Source organism: Eschrichtius robustus, chromosome 10 (assembly GCF_028021215.1).
Source record: "Eschrichtius robustus isolate mEscRob2 chromosome 10, mEscRob2.pri, whole genome shotgun sequence".
NCBI classification, from domain to species: Eukaryota; Metazoa; Chordata; class Mammalia; order Artiodactyla; family Eschrichtiidae; genus Eschrichtius; species Eschrichtius robustus.
The window spans coordinates 1814812-1830778 of NC_090833.1; the positions used below are offsets into that span (position 1 = coordinate 1814812).

General features: G+C 64.4%; 2 protein-coding genes across 5 annotated transcripts in view; one reads left to right on the forward strand and one right to left on the reverse strand.

Annotated features, from left to right (window-relative positions):
* The window catches only part of RPL7A (ribosomal protein L7a), a 304745-nt gene that overhangs the window by 52860 nt on the left and 235918 nt on the right, over window positions 1–15967 (forward strand). The window lies entirely within an intron of this gene.
* Window positions 8349–15967, reverse strand: part of KCNT1 (potassium sodium-activated channel subfamily T member 1) — a 67530-nt gene continuing 59911 nt past the window's right edge. For 2 of the 4 annotated variants that reach the window (XM_068552251.1, XM_068552250.1), the window contains 6 exons: window positions 15052–15153; window positions 14567–14650; window positions 14334–14459; window positions 12891–13218; window positions 8794–8878; window positions 8349–8681 (listed from right to left, as the gene is read on the reverse strand). In XM_068552251.1, coding sequence (XP_068408352.1) covers window positions 8561–8681; window positions 8794–8878; window positions 12891–13218; window positions 14334–14459; window positions 14567–14650; window positions 15052–15153 — 846 coding nt within the window. In that variant the 3' untranslated portion in view covers window positions 8349–8560. Of the gene's footprint in view, window positions 8682–8793; window positions 8879–11451; window positions 11515–12890; window positions 13219–13981; window positions 14003–14333; window positions 14460–14566; window positions 14651–15051; window positions 15154–15967 lie in introns of all 4 variants that reach the window. The other 2 variants (XM_068552249.1, XM_068552248.1) reach the window with 2 other exon arrangements.

Below are 15967 nucleotides of genomic sequence, written 5' to 3' on the forward strand. Positions count from 1 at the left end.
TCCACGTTTACAGTTTGAAATGCTGTGTGATGTGATGGGTTAAATCGACAAGCCTGCAGCTCCAAGGACCAGGCATTGAGATGGGGGCTCAGATGGCCTTGGACCATGCGTGCTCTTTGCTAATCCAGGTCAGGATCCTGTGATGGGAGTTTCTGAGCATCCAGAAGGCATCAGCAGCACTGCTAGGCAGGCTGAAGCATCAGGACTTGAATTTAAAGCGTTTGCTTGTTTTTTTTTTAAAGCAGTTATTTTCAGTTGAACTGATAAACCCCTCTAGTCTCCATTTTTGCAAGAAACAATTTGGTTTTTTGCCCTTTTAACTCTAGGTGGTGAGTTTTTTGTTGTTTTCATCACAGTACAACCCTTGCTCTTTTTTTTAAACTGAAGTAGAACGTACCTACAGAAAAGCAAACGGATCCCAAGTACAGAGCTTGATAAGATTTGACCAAGTGTTTATTCTCATTTTATAAATGAGTGGTTCTCGGTATTTGTCACCAAAGTTCTCCCTAGAGTTTTTTGCTTCTAAAGTATATTTATTAATGGTTACTTTGTCCGGTTTTCGTAGTAGGCGTGAAACTGCCGGTAGGAGCCGATCAGCTGGAGAAGCATTGTTGCAAGCCACTGTTTGCGGGGTGGAAAACACGTTGTTATCTTTGTGTGTATTTCTTCACATCGGACTCTTGTTCAGCTCGCGAGAGCCCTGTGTTTTACGGGTGCTAAGATTCCTCATCCAAGGAGTGCTTGCTGCGCCAGAGGGCGCACTCTCCTGGGCGGGATCCACAGGGGTCAGGCATTAGGTGTCACCTGCTTAGGATGACGTGGCTGCTTTGGGAGGGTGTGTGCGAGGGGGAGGGTCGGGGGGAGATGACCAGCCAGGTGAGGGCACGTGGGGCGGGCACGGGGCTTCTTGGGGGCAGCGGGGGCGTCTCCCTTTATTTGTTCTCGGCCCTCGGACCATGTTGCCGGCACCAGCTGGACATTTGGTGAAAGTTGGTTAAACTTGCTGCCGGGTTGGGGCCGGGGGACACCAAGCCCTTGCTCTTGTACCTGGATATGGAATGATCTCGCGGGATGTTTGCGTCACAAATCCCGGGGACCCATGGGGCGTAGGGTGGGGCCCAGAGCCCAGTGACGGGGATGTGGAGGCCACTGCCCGGTCACACGTGGACTGGGGAATGGGGCGGGGCCCGTCTCACCTGGAGCCCTGCTCACCGTCCGGTGCCAGGTGTGGTCCCACGGGAAGGGCAGGAGTGGACGGCCACCCTGAAGTCGGGCAGGATCATCTGTTAGAGACAGACCTACGGGTGATTTGGGTGCTGGGACCGGGGCGTCTGGTCTGGCTTTCTGAGCGCCCAGGCCCTCGCGTACACACTGGCGCTGCAGACCTCGTTCTAGAAGCCCCGGGGAGGTGGCACCTCAGCTGCATAGAACTAGGTACAGGGGGAAGGCCTCGCCCTGGAACTTGGGGCAGGGGGAAGGGGGGTTTCACGCAGGGCGGGCAGCCCTCGGTGAGGGCAACCCCCCCGCCCCTGCCAGGCCTCCCGCTGCCCGGAACCCACTCTGCCCAAAGGCGCCGCCCTTGAGGAAACGCTGGGTAGTGCTTCCTACTTGGAGATGCTTTCCTTGGACTAGAAATGGATCAAATGAACAAACAAGCCCTGCTTTCCGGACAATTCTGTTTTATGTTACTTTTGTTTATTTATAAAATAACATACTCCTTGAAAGCATCAAATGTGGTAAACAGTTGAGAATCACACCAGGGGAAGCTGAAGGCTGCCTACCCCCGGTGGCAGTGCCCAGGGGGTCACCGCTGTCCACGCTTCCAGACCCTCCCGGGCATCCGCAGACTCGGACGTCACACACACGCGGGGCAGGTGGCGTCAGCAAGCGGCCCCTGGGTGCCCTGTCCTCGTGGAGCCTCTGAGACGGGTGACTAGGAGGACCCGTGTTTGCTGGTCTAAGATGTCCTTAATTTTAAGATGTGCCACTATTTTGTGCCACCAAGAAGGGGAAGTGCTGCCATGGAGACTATGCCGTGTCGTTGATCAGGAGACGCCCCCACCTCAGAGGTGTTCAGGTGTGCGTGGGGGCGGGGCAGAGGGCACATCTCAGGCGCGAGGAGGCTCAGGTAGGGGTGCTGTGCAAGGACACACAGTAGAGTGACGCTTAAAACTAGGTTTCTCTGCATCAAAACCCAGCCAGAGGCGCAGGGACAGAAAATCATGGTCCGGTTCCTGCTGGTGAATATAAAATACTAAAATGAATGCAGACTGAGACATTATGCTCAGCAGTGTTTGAATGGGAATAAAGATTCAATGTGAGAAAGTGTAATTTACGTTGAGTGTAAGAGGGAAACCACATAAAAAAAAAGTTGATGACGTTCAATATGTATTATTCACGATGAAAAACGTTGCCAGTAGAATTCTCGTAATTTGGTAATACCCGCCAGAGACCTCCAGCGAGCCCCACACTTAACTGGGGACACTTGCAGTGTTTCACTGTTAAGTCAGGGTGGAGGCCAGTTTGCCTGTGGTCACAGTGAGTAGCCAGGGCTTTCCTGGACGTCTGAGCCATTGTACTAAGACGGGGAAACAGGAGGTTTAAAGGTAGGAAAAGAAAAGCCCAAACCGTCTTTATTGGCAGAGATATGAAAGTCCTCCTAGAAAAGCACAGGAACAGGTGGTGAGTGTTAGAAGTGCAGCGACCAGCATGCAAACTGAAGCGTTTCCAGACCCGCTCGTGACCAGCACGTGCACCGAGCAGGGCGGTCACGGGAAGTGAAGCCCACTGCTGACCCCCCGAACAGCCGCTTACGGTCACTTAGGGCGTCCCGGAGGTGTGACTAAGCCCGAGGTTCAAAGTCACCAGGAGCCGACCCCTCGCACCGGGTCTGCAGATGGGCCGCCACCCCACACACAATCCCCAGAGGACTCTTCATGGGGTGTCATCTGCTGATTCGGGGTTTGGCTCTGGGGACCCAGGACAAGGAGCCCTGACTCGGGTGCCTGCCGGCGCCCTGTCGTGTGGGCTTGGGAGGGGCTGGGCCCCAGCGGGTGAGCAGGGCCACGTGCCTCCACGCGGGGTGCAGTCCCGCTGGGGGGGTGGCGTGGCGGGGAGTCCGTCCTGCGCGACTGAGCCCACGAGCCCTGGGGTCTCAGAGCAGGTCGGGGGGTGTGGGGGCTCTGCTCGGGCCGGCACGGCGGGTGCACGGCGGGCTCACGCGGAAGCCCACGGCTGTCCTGCTGGTGTCACTGGGTGTCCCCTGAGGGTGAGGCATCTTCTCAGATGTCTACAGAGCAAATTCACGCTTTCCTTTCTGGGAGATTCCTGGTCATTTCCTTTGCCCACTTTCAATTGGGCGTCTAACTGGGTGGTTCTTTTTCTTACGGATTCGTAGAAGATTTTAAAATAATCTAGACAGGATTCTTTCATTATGGGAGCAGCATATATGCCAAAGCGTGGCCTTTTTTTTTTTTTTTTTTTTTAACTGTTGGTGTTTGGAATATAACCCCTTCTCTTAGTGTTATTTATTTATTTATTTATTTTTGGCTGCGTTGAATCTTCGTTGCCATGTGTGGGCCTTCTCTAGTTGTGGCGAGCAGGGGCTACTCTTCGTTGCGGTGCGCGGGCTTCTCATTGCGGTGGCTTCTCTTGTTGCAGAGCACGGGCTGTAGGTGCGCGGGCTTCAGTAGTAGCGACACGTGGGCTCAGTAGTTGTGGCGCACGGGCTTAGTTGCTCTGCGGCGTGTGGGATCTTCCCGGACCAGGGCTCGAACCCGTGTCCCCTGCATTGGCAGGCGGATTCTTAACCACTGCGCCACCAGGGAAGCCCCTCTTAGTGTTTTTAATTGGCGTTTCCCTGGTTGCAGATGAGTAGAGCATATTTCCATCTCTTTGTTGGTCTTTTTGATTTTCTTCTTTTGTGAAATGTCTCTTCAAGTTGTTTGCCTATTTTCCTGCTGGGTGGTCTGTCTTTTTCTAAACAATATACAGAAGATAAGTTTTTGAAACATATTTATGTTATCTTCTGTATGTTATCTTACCCATTCAGCACTTCTTCACTCTCTTTTCGGTGTTGTGATAAGCAGTGTTTCTAAAGACTTATTTGGTTCCCCGTCCAGCCTCAGTGAGGACCCAGGCTCAGCACCAGCTCTTGGGGGAGGCCCTGGGTGAGGAGTTCCCCTGGGAAGACCCCCGAACCCCGCTGTGCAGCAGGGCAGCCGGGAAGCAGCCACAGGGATCGCCTCAGAGCCAAGGTGGGCACTGAGCTCCCCACGGCCCCCCTCCGTCCGGACTCTTGGAGCTGCTGGCCTGAAGGGCCAGCCCCGAGATGGTCAGGAGGAGGGGCTGTGGCAGATGCCCAGAGCGAGTGTGGAGCCCCTGACGTCCCGGGGGCTGTGGCCCGGGTCCCTGGGACGGTGCGGGGCAGCGGGAAGGCGGCCTGGCTGAGCTGTCCTCCCCAGCACGACCCCAGAGGGACCCTGGAGGTGTGGTGCTTGGCTTCGAGGACCCCTGCCTCGGGGCCAGGTTCCCTGAACACCTTCCAGGACCCTCCCCCCTGACGAGGAGCCGCTCTGAGGTGACAGGGGTCCCAGCTAGAGAAGGGATCTGCAGGGGCCGGGGGGGGTCTCCCTGCAGGTGACCAGGGCCAGGGTGGAGGTCCGCTGTGAGCCCGCGTTGTTAACTTGGGCCTCAGTCACGCGGAACTTGGGGGAGGCTTGTGTGGAGTAGCCCTGGGTAGAGGTGCTTTTTCTATCCAAGACTCATCTCGCACCCCTCGCCCCCCGTACCACGATCTCCTAAAGGATGAGACTCAAGCCTGAGGGTCCCCTCCCTGGTGGGGCCCACAGTGGGACCGGGTACGGTCTGCAGCCTCAGAGCCCCAAGCCTGCCTGGGGATGGCGGGAAGGCAGGTCTCAGCCCACGGCGTGACGCTGCACCTGCTGCCCAAGTCCCCGTGAGAGGGGACAGGCCCTGGGGTGACAGGGACCCCACAGCCAGCCCGGGCAGGGGTCTTAGAGTGCCACGACGAGACCCTCAGGGGTGGACACGGGCTCCCTGCACTGCCCCCCCATTCCACATGCTCACACCGCGTCCCCAGTGCAAACCTCGTGCCCCTGAACCTCCACCTCCTGGCTGCCCGGCCCCCGAGGCTGCCCAGGTGCCCAAGAGGAGGGCGAGGCAGAGTCCTGACCGAGGCCCCTCCCTGAAGGACGGACGGTCTGCTGCTTCTCCATCTTCCAGGCAGCGGCCTGAGTTCAGGACCTGGGAGAGAAGCTGTCTGGCCTTGACAGGTGGGGCCTCGGGCCTGCTGGGAACTCACAGCCACAGTCAGGTCCCTGATGGAGGCCGGGCTGTCAGGAAGGGTGTCTCCCTGGAGAAAGGAAGGTGCAGCCAAGCCTGGCCCACACTTCCAGGTCCAGCGGGCCTCGTGGAGCCTGCAGTGACGTGCCAGGCTGAGGGCCAGGAGGTCCCCCTGCTGCAGAAGGGCTGCAGAGGGTGTGGGTCAGTGCCATGTGCCCCCCCTCCGCCCCCCCAGGCAGGCCCTTGAGGGTACCTGGAGGTGCCCATGCAGGGTGCCCGGGGCATGGAGAACCTGATGGTCATTCCCAGCTTTGCGCTCTGTGACCAGGGCCGTGGGACGTGCTACAGACTGTCTTGGACAGTCCCGCCTGGAGGGCCTGCTCTGGGCATCCCTGAGTTCCCTGAGACTACCCTGCTAGGCCCCCAAGCTCCTGCTGATATCACTGAGGACGAAGGTGGCTCTGGCCATCTGGCCGCCCCTGGGGGCCTGGAATGCCAGGGGTGCTCCCCCAGCCCCTGCCCCTGGAGGCCCCAGCCGAGCCCCCCAAGCCCCAGGTGGGCGGGGCTGCCTTCAGGGCGGGCGGACTAAGGTCCTGGACAGCAGACCCCATCCTGGAGGGCAGACCCCAGCCTGCACGCCTGTCGGGGGACCCCGGGACGCGGCCCTGCCCGGGACGCAGGAAGCCGTAGCTCTCCAATCTCACAGGAAAATGCTGCGACTCTTCTGAGACCCACCCATCAGGGCACACAGCTGCCCCCAAAAGGAAGAGGCACCTCTGAGACCACTGGGTGTGGACCGGGGTCGAGATGAGGTCCGAGAGCGTCTTGGGGTGCCTGCCTTGTGGTCCTGCGGAGGCCGAACACGCATCCGCGGGGTGCGGGGCGGGCCAGCGCCGTCCCGAGGCGGGGCCCCCTTCCTCTCTTGATGGGTGGACGTGGGCGGAGGGCTGTGCCGTGCACGCCCTGTCCTTTGTCCCTCCCTCCGTTGTCCTGCCTCCTCTGGCTTCAGTAAGCATCTGCTGTGGTCCCACCTCCTTCCGTCCCCCCGATGCCAGTCGCGCTTTGTGAGACTCTGGGTGGCTGCCCCGAGCCGGGCGCCCACTCGCACCTGCTGCCCGTCTGCCTGTGAACGCTCGGTTCCGGGTGGGGCGAGCGGGCACCTTAAGCCGGTGTTCCCAGGCCCTGCGCCCCTGACCAGCCGGAATGGCCAGCACGCTGCTGGCATTACTGTTTTGACCAGCTTTCTATGGGAATAAAAAACCCAGAGGTTTTTCTCTGATTGTGTTATGTTTGAAAAAACTTGGCAAAACATTGAGAAATGTTCTCCACTCGCCCGGTCAGGGCGCCTGGATGCAGGTCTCCAGCCTCCGCGGGGCCCTCTGTCTGCACTTGGCGGTGGGTGTGAGTGTGCATCCCGGTCTGGAGATGACCCCACTTCTCACCGCCTGTCCTGTGCACCCCACACTCAAGTCAGGCAACTCCCGAGGATCCGTGTCGGATGCCATCTTCCCCGTGTGGGGTTCCAGGGGCTGCAGCCCCACCTGGTTGGAGCCCCCGGTCCAGCGGCCAAGCAGGGTCCCCTCCCCTCAGGGAGTTGGAGCATGGGTGCCAGGAGAGGCGGTGGGTGCAGGAGAGGACGCTCGCTGGCAGGACCCCGGGAGCCACTGACCCCGCTGGGACGGGCCCTGGCCCCAGAGGCCACCCTACCCCACATTGGCGGCCTGTCGCTCCATCAAGGGCCCTGGGTTCTCCCAAGCCCGGTCAGTGCCCTTCCTGACCGCCCACAGCCCACACCATCCCCTGGGCACATAGACGCTCTCTGGGCGGGAGGGAGCGTCCCGGGCGGCCAGCGTGGGGGAGAGGAGCCGCACGCGTGTCCCTCCCTCAGGGCTGGCCCCTCCAGCAGCTGTGTGGTCCCGCCCGCCCCCCCCCCCCCGCCCCCGGGGGGCTGCGATGGCTCCTCCTCCGCCAGCCTCTGGGAGTGCTCTGTGGGAGCGGAGCCCCACCCCAAGACAGACCCGGCTGCCTTGTGCTGGCGAGGGGCACACACCCCTCCTGGGCACGGCCGGGCTCCAGGGCCGGGCAGCTCGCCAGGGAGCGCTCCGGGACCCCGTCCCCGCCGCCACCTGAGTTGCTTCCTGCTTTTGGAGAAGGCTCGGGCCAGCAGCATCTCCTTGGGGTAGGGGCTTCCCTGTGGGGTCCGGTGGGCTGGGGACCAGAGCAAGTGTTTCTAACCCTTGAAACTGGGTGGCCGGGGCAGACCCAGGCCCAGAGCTTGAAGCCACGGAGGGGAGGCCTCACGAGCAATCCTCTTGTCTGCAGGATGCATCCATTTAATAGAAGTTTCCAGCACTGAGCTTGCAAAACCCGTCAGAAACAGTCACACAGGAACCGCGGTGGTGCCCCGAGTCCCTCCCTCATAAGGAGAAATCTCCCTCGCCGAGGCCTGGGCCAGTAGCCCAGCGGCTGAATTGTGCTTCAGGTCTGGTGTTAAAAGGAGGTCAGATGGCGCGGCTGCGAAAGTTCAGCGTAAAAACAGAGGAAAAGGCCGTCATCTGATTCTCTTCCACAAAGTCAAGGGCCGCGGGAGCCCCGGTGACTCGCAGGGCCGCTGTGGGGTCTCACAGCAGCCCCGCCTCCCTCCTAACGAGCCCAGGCTGCCGGCACCTCTCCAGAGCCCGCCCTGCCCCTGCCAGGGGCTCGGCTGCGCTGCAGACCCTCTTTCTTTCCATTTCCTTCTGGAAAAGGCTCCCTTCGCTTGCTGCCTCAGCGGCCCGACTCTGGGCCAGACCCTCACAAGTGAGACCACAGGGGACCCACAGGGCAGACAAGGGTGGCCCACGGCCCCGTGGCTTGGCTGAGAGCGGTGGGCAAGGCCCAGGAATCAATACCAGCCGTGGCCGTGGAAACGGGCAGTTCAGGGGCTGCAGTGTGCTCTCCTGCTCCGGTGCGAGCCCCCGGCCCGGGCCTCTGCGGTCCAGCCCGGCTCCTGTCGCTGCACTGCGGCCAGACCCGGTCACGAGTTGCGGTGCGTTTGTGCAAAGGGCCAGGGATTGTATAGATTTGTAGAAACAGGTTAAAAGGGCTTCCCACCAGCGTCTGGCAGTGCCCGGGTCAGCCTCAGCCCTCACCGGGTCCAGTCCCGGGAGCAGCTCTGGGCTGGGCGGCAGGCGGGTGTCGGGGCCCTGCGCTCATGCATCACGCGGCTCACGGACCCTGGCAGGACGAGGTCAGCCCGGAGGGCTCCACACGGTGCTCAGAACTGCGTCTCGTCCCGCGTCTCGGGGCTGCAGGAAGCCAGCTTGTTGCCGCAGCTGCTCTTCCGGCTCCGGGAGCTGCTGGCCACGTGGGCCAGGGGGTCGGAGCGGATGAGATACCTGCGGGGAGGGCGGGAGGTCCCTGATGTCGCCCTGCGCCTGGGAGGCTGGGCTGGATGCCCATGCGTCAGATGGGCAGGTGTGTGCACTTGCCTGGGGACCCGGTACTCACACGATGTCGTTGGGCTCCAGCCGCGTGTCCGGTGGGGGGTTGATGAGCACATAGGACAGGGTGTTCTGGTGGTCGTTCATCTCATCTGCGGAGACAGGGCCCAGTGCGGTCACCTCTCAGCACCCCCCATCTCCGCTCTGGGGGGCCCCGAGGAGCTGGCGGCTCTGGTCCAGCTGCAGAACCCTCCCGGCCCTTCAGCCGTCCTGCCTGAGCCCTCGTCCTGGCGAGCCCAGCGGGGCCGGTCCTCCCCGACCAACGCTGGCCTCGGCCCCCGCGCGCACGGGCATGCGGGCGGCCCCGAGGGCAGCGGGCGCTGAGTCATCAGCATCTTAGGATGCGCTGACCCTGAACACGGAGCACACCTGCGCACACCGACACGTGTGCACACACCCACACACCCGCACTCACACCTAGCGCAGCCCTCAGACTCACTCCCTCCCCCGCCCCCCAGCGCCCTGCATCCCCGCCCCATACAGGCCACCCCTGACCCCCTCCTCAACCCTCCACTTTGGACTTGGCCTCTCATTCCCAAGACCTGCTCCCAGGGCACCAGCCCAGGGTCTGCCCAGCTCAGTCTTCCAGAGGGGCCCTTGGGCACACACGGGGTCCGAGCTGCCCGTCATAGAGACAGCCTGGTGTCCCGCTCACGGGGTGGCTGTGGATTCTGGAGGAACCCTGCTCACCTCACAGGTGCCTCTCCGGCCAGATACAGGGACAGGGCTGGCCACTGTCTGGCAGTGACCCCAAGCTCACTGGCAGGAAACGAACGGCTGGCGGCCTCAGTTTACCCATCTGGTGATGCCTAAAGGCGCCTCCTGACCCAGGATCGGGCATCAAGGGGACGGCCCTCCAGGGGGATCAGGCCCTGGGTGGCCTCTGCCCCCAGCCCCTCCCGTTCCCTTCTCTCGGCACCGTCCCTCCCGTTCGGTCCACTGAGGGGCGGGATTCTCTGCGAAGCTGGGGCAGCTGCCCGCTGACTAGCCGGGCGGGCGGGGGGCTACAGCTCGCTCCTCTGAACTGATGAGTTCAGGGCCGCATCTGGCGGTGCATTCGGGACCCGCACGGCGGCAGGCGGAGCGCGGCGTGCTTCCTGGGGACAGGTCGGGGCACAGGCTGGGACCCGGGAGCTGACGGTCATGCATAGACCCTGACGGGCATCAGCTGGTGCCAACCTCGCGTCCACACCCGGGAAGTGGACAGCCTGACCCCCTCGCCCGCCCCCCCGCGTGGGGTCACGAGCCAAGTTGGCTCACGCTGGAGGCTGCGTGCCTCCAGGGTGGGCAGCACGGAGCCAGGCGGTGGGGGCAGCGAGTGGCGCAGGTGGGAGCGGGGAGGCTCCCGAAGGCTCTCAGGGACCCCGCACCCCTGACCACAGCCAGGGCGGCTCCACGGGGACAGGCGCACGGTCAGAACAAGGAAACGGAGAGGCCGGTGCCGGGCCGGGCCCCTCTGTGCGGCCGGGGAGAGGGGGAGCCGCGCCTGCCTCGCTGGGCCTTCCCCTCCGGCCTGGACCCTGCTTCTCCCCCGGGGGGCACAGATCACGGGCGTTCCCGGCCCGAGGCAGGCCCAGCTTCATGCTTACGGGGGCCCGGCTGTGGCGCCCGGGGCTGGGTGTGCTCGGTCGCGAGGCCCAGACCCCGACTTCCCTGGGACGGGGCGGCCTCGCCGTGCCTGCTGTGCTCTGGTGAGGGCCCGGGGTGCGGCCGGGGGCTGGCGATGGCACTCCTGGCCAGTGACCAAGGGCATTGCTGCTGCAATCCCCCTCGCACCCCCTACCTGGCACCGCAAGCCTCTGTGCGGGCCCACCTCCCTCAGCCCGCAGGCCAGACGCCCGGCCCGGCCCTGGGCGTCCACGCGTTCCTCTGGAGCCCCACCCTGACCACAGCCTCACTCTCCTCCGTGCACTGGGGTCACCCCTAACCCCAGGGGGCCGGGGCGTGCGGGCTCTGAGCTTCCCTGGATCGTGAGGAACCCCCAGGGAGCGAAGGGGCCTCGGCAGTGAGGCCTGGGGCCTGGACTCTGCTCTGACCTCGGCTGGGGTCTGGGGACACGTCTGGGGGCCGTGGGGTGTCTTCTTGGAAGACACAGGGGGCCCACGCAGCACCTGAGCCTCCGGATGAGAATGGGGTACAAACGGGCTTTGCCTCAACTGGAGAGGGAACCCCCTCTCGAAGCCCCAGCGGGGGCGTGGAGGTCAACCGTCCACCGGGCTTGGGTGGCCCTCCAAAGGCTCAGGGCGCAGCAGACCCCAGGGCCTCAGGCGCCAGCCCAGGCCTCACCGTGCTCCACCACGCAGGGGCACGGGCACCCTGGCCTGCGACCCTCCATCTGGGTGCTTCCCGAGAGCTGGGTGGGCTCCCAGGGGCTGGCTGCAGGCCAACGGCCACCTGTGTGCTCAGGGCTGGGCTTATCTCAGACAACAGACGGGGCAGAAGGACTGGGGTACTAGGGTCAGTACCGAAGTCAGCAAATGAAGGAGGAAGGTTAAGGTCCCTGCGGTGGGGCGGCCTGGGAGCTCGTGGGCCCCTGCCTGCAGGGACCCTCTCTCGTGTCTTGTCCTGTCTGCCTGCCTGGCCGGGGCGGGCGGCCACCAGGTGGACCGTCGGCGAAGGGTTGGCCTGCCCCTCTGCCAGACTCCGGCCACCGGAGCAGAATTACCTTGCAAATATCCCAGGTTTACCCGATTCATGACATCACTGGCTGTTAAATTTGCTACATCCTCTACGGAACACACAGGAAGAGGGACAGACAGAAACAGAGAGAGACAGGTCAGCAAGCAGCGCAGAGGAGGTGGCCGCACAGCGGGGAGGGGGGCAGGGGGCGGCTGCAAGGCGGGAGGCCCGTCTGTCCCTGAACAGAAGTCGGCCCCTCATCTGCCAGGCTCTGGTGGGGGGGGGCGGGGGGCGAGGAAGCCCAGGGGAGCGCCGAGTGCCCACCCAGGGGCGCCCGCTCTGGGGCTCAGCCGGGCTGGAGTCCCTGCCAGTGCGCAACAAGGGGCTGTGAACACGGGACACCCCACTCGGAGCCTCGGCAGTCAGTGTGCCACCCGGAAGGGGGGTGACAGCACCCTCCCGGGGAAGGGACACCGAGAGGGGACAAAGGTAAATCGTGCGGCTGGGGTGTGGCTGGAGGGGCTGGGCAGCTCTCTTGGGCGGCCGTCCACCTTGGACCCAGCAGACGGCCAGGTCCAGGTGACCCTTGGGCAGCTCCTGGGTGAAGCCCGAGCTGCTTCACCCCACTTGGAGAGGACTCAGGGGCCCCTGACCCAGGAGGTGGGCGCCCGGGGACAGAGCCAGGCCTGGGAAGTGGGCAGAGTCCCCGAGACGGAACCCAGCGGAGGCCAGAGCCTTCACCAGGCCGGGCGGCGGTGGGGGGCTTGGGCCCCTTTCGGCCCCATCAACGGAGGCAGCAACTCTGGAGTGAGGGGAGGGGACGGGCTTCTCTCCTCTGGCCCAGCCAGGGTACCCCCGGCCTGTTCATGGTCACGTCACAAACTTCTCCCCAAAACAAGCTATGGAGAAAATCTGCCGATGAAGACAAACGCCCTGGCGGTGTCGCCCTGAAGTCGCAGGGATGGGGTGGCCGTGTGCCAGGAGCAACGGTGGGGCCCCCGTGGCCCGGGAAGAGTGTCTTGGTGCTCGGCCATTCTACCGGCGGCCCCCAGATCTGCCCCCGTAACCCCGAGCTCCAGCTGCTGGGAGGGCAAGGGGAGGGGTGGCCAGGGGCTCTGGGGTCTCCCTGCCACACCCTGTTCTTGTTCTCACGGTACGCAGCGGGCCCCTGTGTTTCTGACCCCAGCAGGACCGGCTGCAGGTGGCCAGTCTGTCCCCGACCGAGGCCTGTGCCCTTGGCTTTCGGGGAGCCCGACCCAGCCCTGCCCACCCCAAGCTGCCTCCTGCAGGAGAGCTGCCTGCTGGGCTCAGCCGGCCTGGGCCTTTATTTTACAGATGGGGAAACTGAGGCCCCAGAGCGGAGGGGTGAGCCCTTCCTCATGGGGAAGCTCCACACGGGGAGCTCCGACGGGCCGCGGGGCGGGTGCCCTGGCGGGCAGAGCGCAGCCAGGAAGGCGAACGGACAGACGGCCCTGCCGGCCTTACCGTAGCCGGTGGTGGGCAGCCCCAGGTGCTTCATGCGGTTCTTGACCAGCTCGGAGAGCTCCTGCCGCTCGGATCGCTGGTACAGGCTGAGCCGCTGCTGGCTGATCCACTCGGCCGCCGCCTTCCCCGTGTGCCCGGCACCCTTGCGGCTCAGCCTCCGCGCCCACGGCAGGCTCTTGCGCCGCAGGAGCGGGGGCTCCGCCGAGTCGCCGCCCACCGCGTGCCGGCCGTGGGCGCCGCCGCCGCCGCCCGGGCCTGCCCGTGAGCCCCAGGGCCCCTTCGCCTCCCGGGCGTCCTCGCGGTCCCCCATGCTCACCGAGACCTGGGACTGGCCGGGGAGGAGGGGTGAGGGCCCAGGAGAGGAGGGGGACCCGGGGACTGGGGGCGGGGGATAGGGGATGGGGGAGGGGATGGACGGGTCGGGAGGGGTGCCGGGCAGAGGATGGGGTGACCCACGGAGCAGCTGGGGTGACAGGGAGGAGGACAGTCACAGCCCCTGGGGGCACCTCAGCCTCTGCAGCTGGGGAGGGGGTGCCGGGCCAGAGCCCCAAACCGCTCAGCCGTCCAAGCTGCTGGCTCTAGGTCTGTCTCTGATTTGCTGGTGAGAGGGGGCACCTCCCTCAACCTCTCCGGGCCCTGCATGTCCTGACTTTGCCATGGGGGCGGGGGCACCTCCTTTGTGCTACTCGGTTTCCTCATCTTGGGGGGCAGGAGAGAGCGGGGGCGGGGCGCATGGTGGGCTGGGAAGTGCCAGGGCCTTGCGTGGCTCAGTCGGGGTGTGGGGCTCTGGGGGTGTGGAGATTGGGATGGACAGCAGGGAGGAAAGGGTACCCGCCAGGACAGGGGCCGTGGCACGAAAAGCAGATGTCATGGGGGCTGGGGGAGCCTGGGCTTCCCGTCCTGGGCCTCAGTTTCCCCGTCTGTATGGGGGCTGGGGTGATGCCAGGAGCCCTCTCTGAGCTGCACCTTGGCTGGTGCATCCTGGGGCCTTGCTCCCTGACCTGTCACCCAGAGCCCAGGGCCCTGCGCCCCTGCCAGGCGGGACTCGTGCGTGTTAAGTGCACCCCTGTGGGCCTGAAGGGACCACTCACCTGGGCCCTGAGGTTGTGAGGCTGCAAAGGAAACCAGGGCAGCCTGGGTACCTGTGGGGCTCCTGCCCTGACCCCCAAGGCTGCCTGAGCCCTCGTGGACTCGGGACCCGTGGGCAGGCCACCCTCTGCGGTTCCAGCGGGCGGCACAGGGGCCCCACAGTGCTCTCGAGCCTCCCCTCCCCCACGGGGGGGTCACAGCCACCCAGAGGATGCCCACGTACGGAGGTATGAGGGCCTGACCCCAAAAGGGCCTGACAGCAAAGGCCCAGATCCCCAAACTAGAAACGGGGTGGCCCGAGTCACAGAGAAACGGGGCCGCCTCGGGGAGCCCTGCTCCTCCCCTTCCCCGCACCTCCGAGGAGAAGACGTGGCACTCGGTCCTGTAGATGCCGATGGGGATCTCGGCGCTGGAGGAGCACAGCTTCTGGAAGAGGCGGCCGTAGGTGCGGATCCACAGGTCGTCCTCTGTGACCTTCATCTGGAACAAGGGAGCCTGGGCTGGGCCGGCCTCGGGCGGGAGGACCCTCCCCAGCAGGGCCCGCCCACCCTGCCTGCCCGCCCCGCCCGCCTGGCCCAGGCACTTACGGCACAGAGGTAGCCCGAGCCCGGCGTGGTGTCCAGCCCCAGGAGCAGCCTGGTGATGGGGATCATGTAGTCCTTCACGAAGGACTGGAGAGGAGGGGCCGCAGTGAGGCCGGGCGGTGCGGGCAGATCTGCCTCCACATCCCCTGGACACGCCCGCCGGGCACCCACAGCCTCCCATGCGGTGCGCCCAGCAGACAGAGCTGGGCGGCCTTTCCTGGCCGTGGTCGCTCACTAGGCCGAGTGCACTAGGTCAAAAGGGATCAGAAACCCAGAGGCTGCCGGGAGCCGACCCCAGGGCAGCGCTCTCCTGGGAGGAAAGGACAGGGGACACTCGGGTGAACCCCTGCTGCTCCCCGGCAGGGATGGGGCCCAGAGCCTCCCAGTCCTGGCCGGCCTCCTGGGCACCCAGGGGTGGGTGCTCAGAGAGGGGCACGTGGCTCAGAACTGGGACCAGATGCCGGGCACCGGCCCCCGCCCCTGCTGACCTGATACAGCAGCGTGTCCAGCATGCTGATGCTGAAGACGCGGCCGGCGGCGAAGGGCAGGCGGAACATGAAGGCCAGGTTGGAGCCGTTCTCCCGCTCCCTCTGCAGGACAAGGGGCTCAGACTGGCTGGTGCCCACGGCCACAGCCGCGGCCGCGCGGGGCAGGCAGCCCAGGGGCCTCTGCGTGCGTGGGGTGTGTGCACGCGTGTGCAGGGTGAGTGTGTGAACACACACAGCAGACGGCCGAGCACCCAGCTACGCGTCCCCCCAGACACACTGGGGGCCAGAGGCGGGGGTAAGGATTCGGGGCTCTGCTGGGAAGAAACGGGGGCCTGTGCTTGGTTTAATGCCCTGCCGTTGCCATCGCGGAACCCTAACCCTTGCGGTAATTTCACCCCGGAGCACGAGTCCGTGAGCGAAATGGAGGGGACGGCAGGGCGTGCGCGTGAGCAGAGACAGACGTGTCTGCCTCTGCTGCGTGCGTGGCGTCGCGAGGCTCCACGCGGGTCCCTTAGACCCGCTGTGTGCGTCTCCCGTGGCTGCGGAACAGACGACCACAACCCCCGAAGCTCAAAACCACACCCGTTTACTCTCTGTTTGGTTCTGGACGTTGCAAGTCCAAACGGATTTCAGGGGCTGGAATCAGGCATCACAGTGCCGTGCTCCGGCCGGCAGCCCCAGAGGACGACCCTTTCCTTCCTCCTCCCCGTTTCCAGAGGCTGACCACGTCCCCGGCCTCCCGGCCTCTGGCCCTTCCTCCCCCTCCACGCTGACCTCTGGCCTCCCTCTCGCGAGGCCCCTGGTGATGGCGTGTGGCCCCTGGGTGAACCAGGGCCCCCTCCGTCTCAGGATGCTTCATGGAATCGTGTTCCCCACCCTGTGCTGGTTCCGGGGCTAGGGCGGGGGCTTCTGGGGG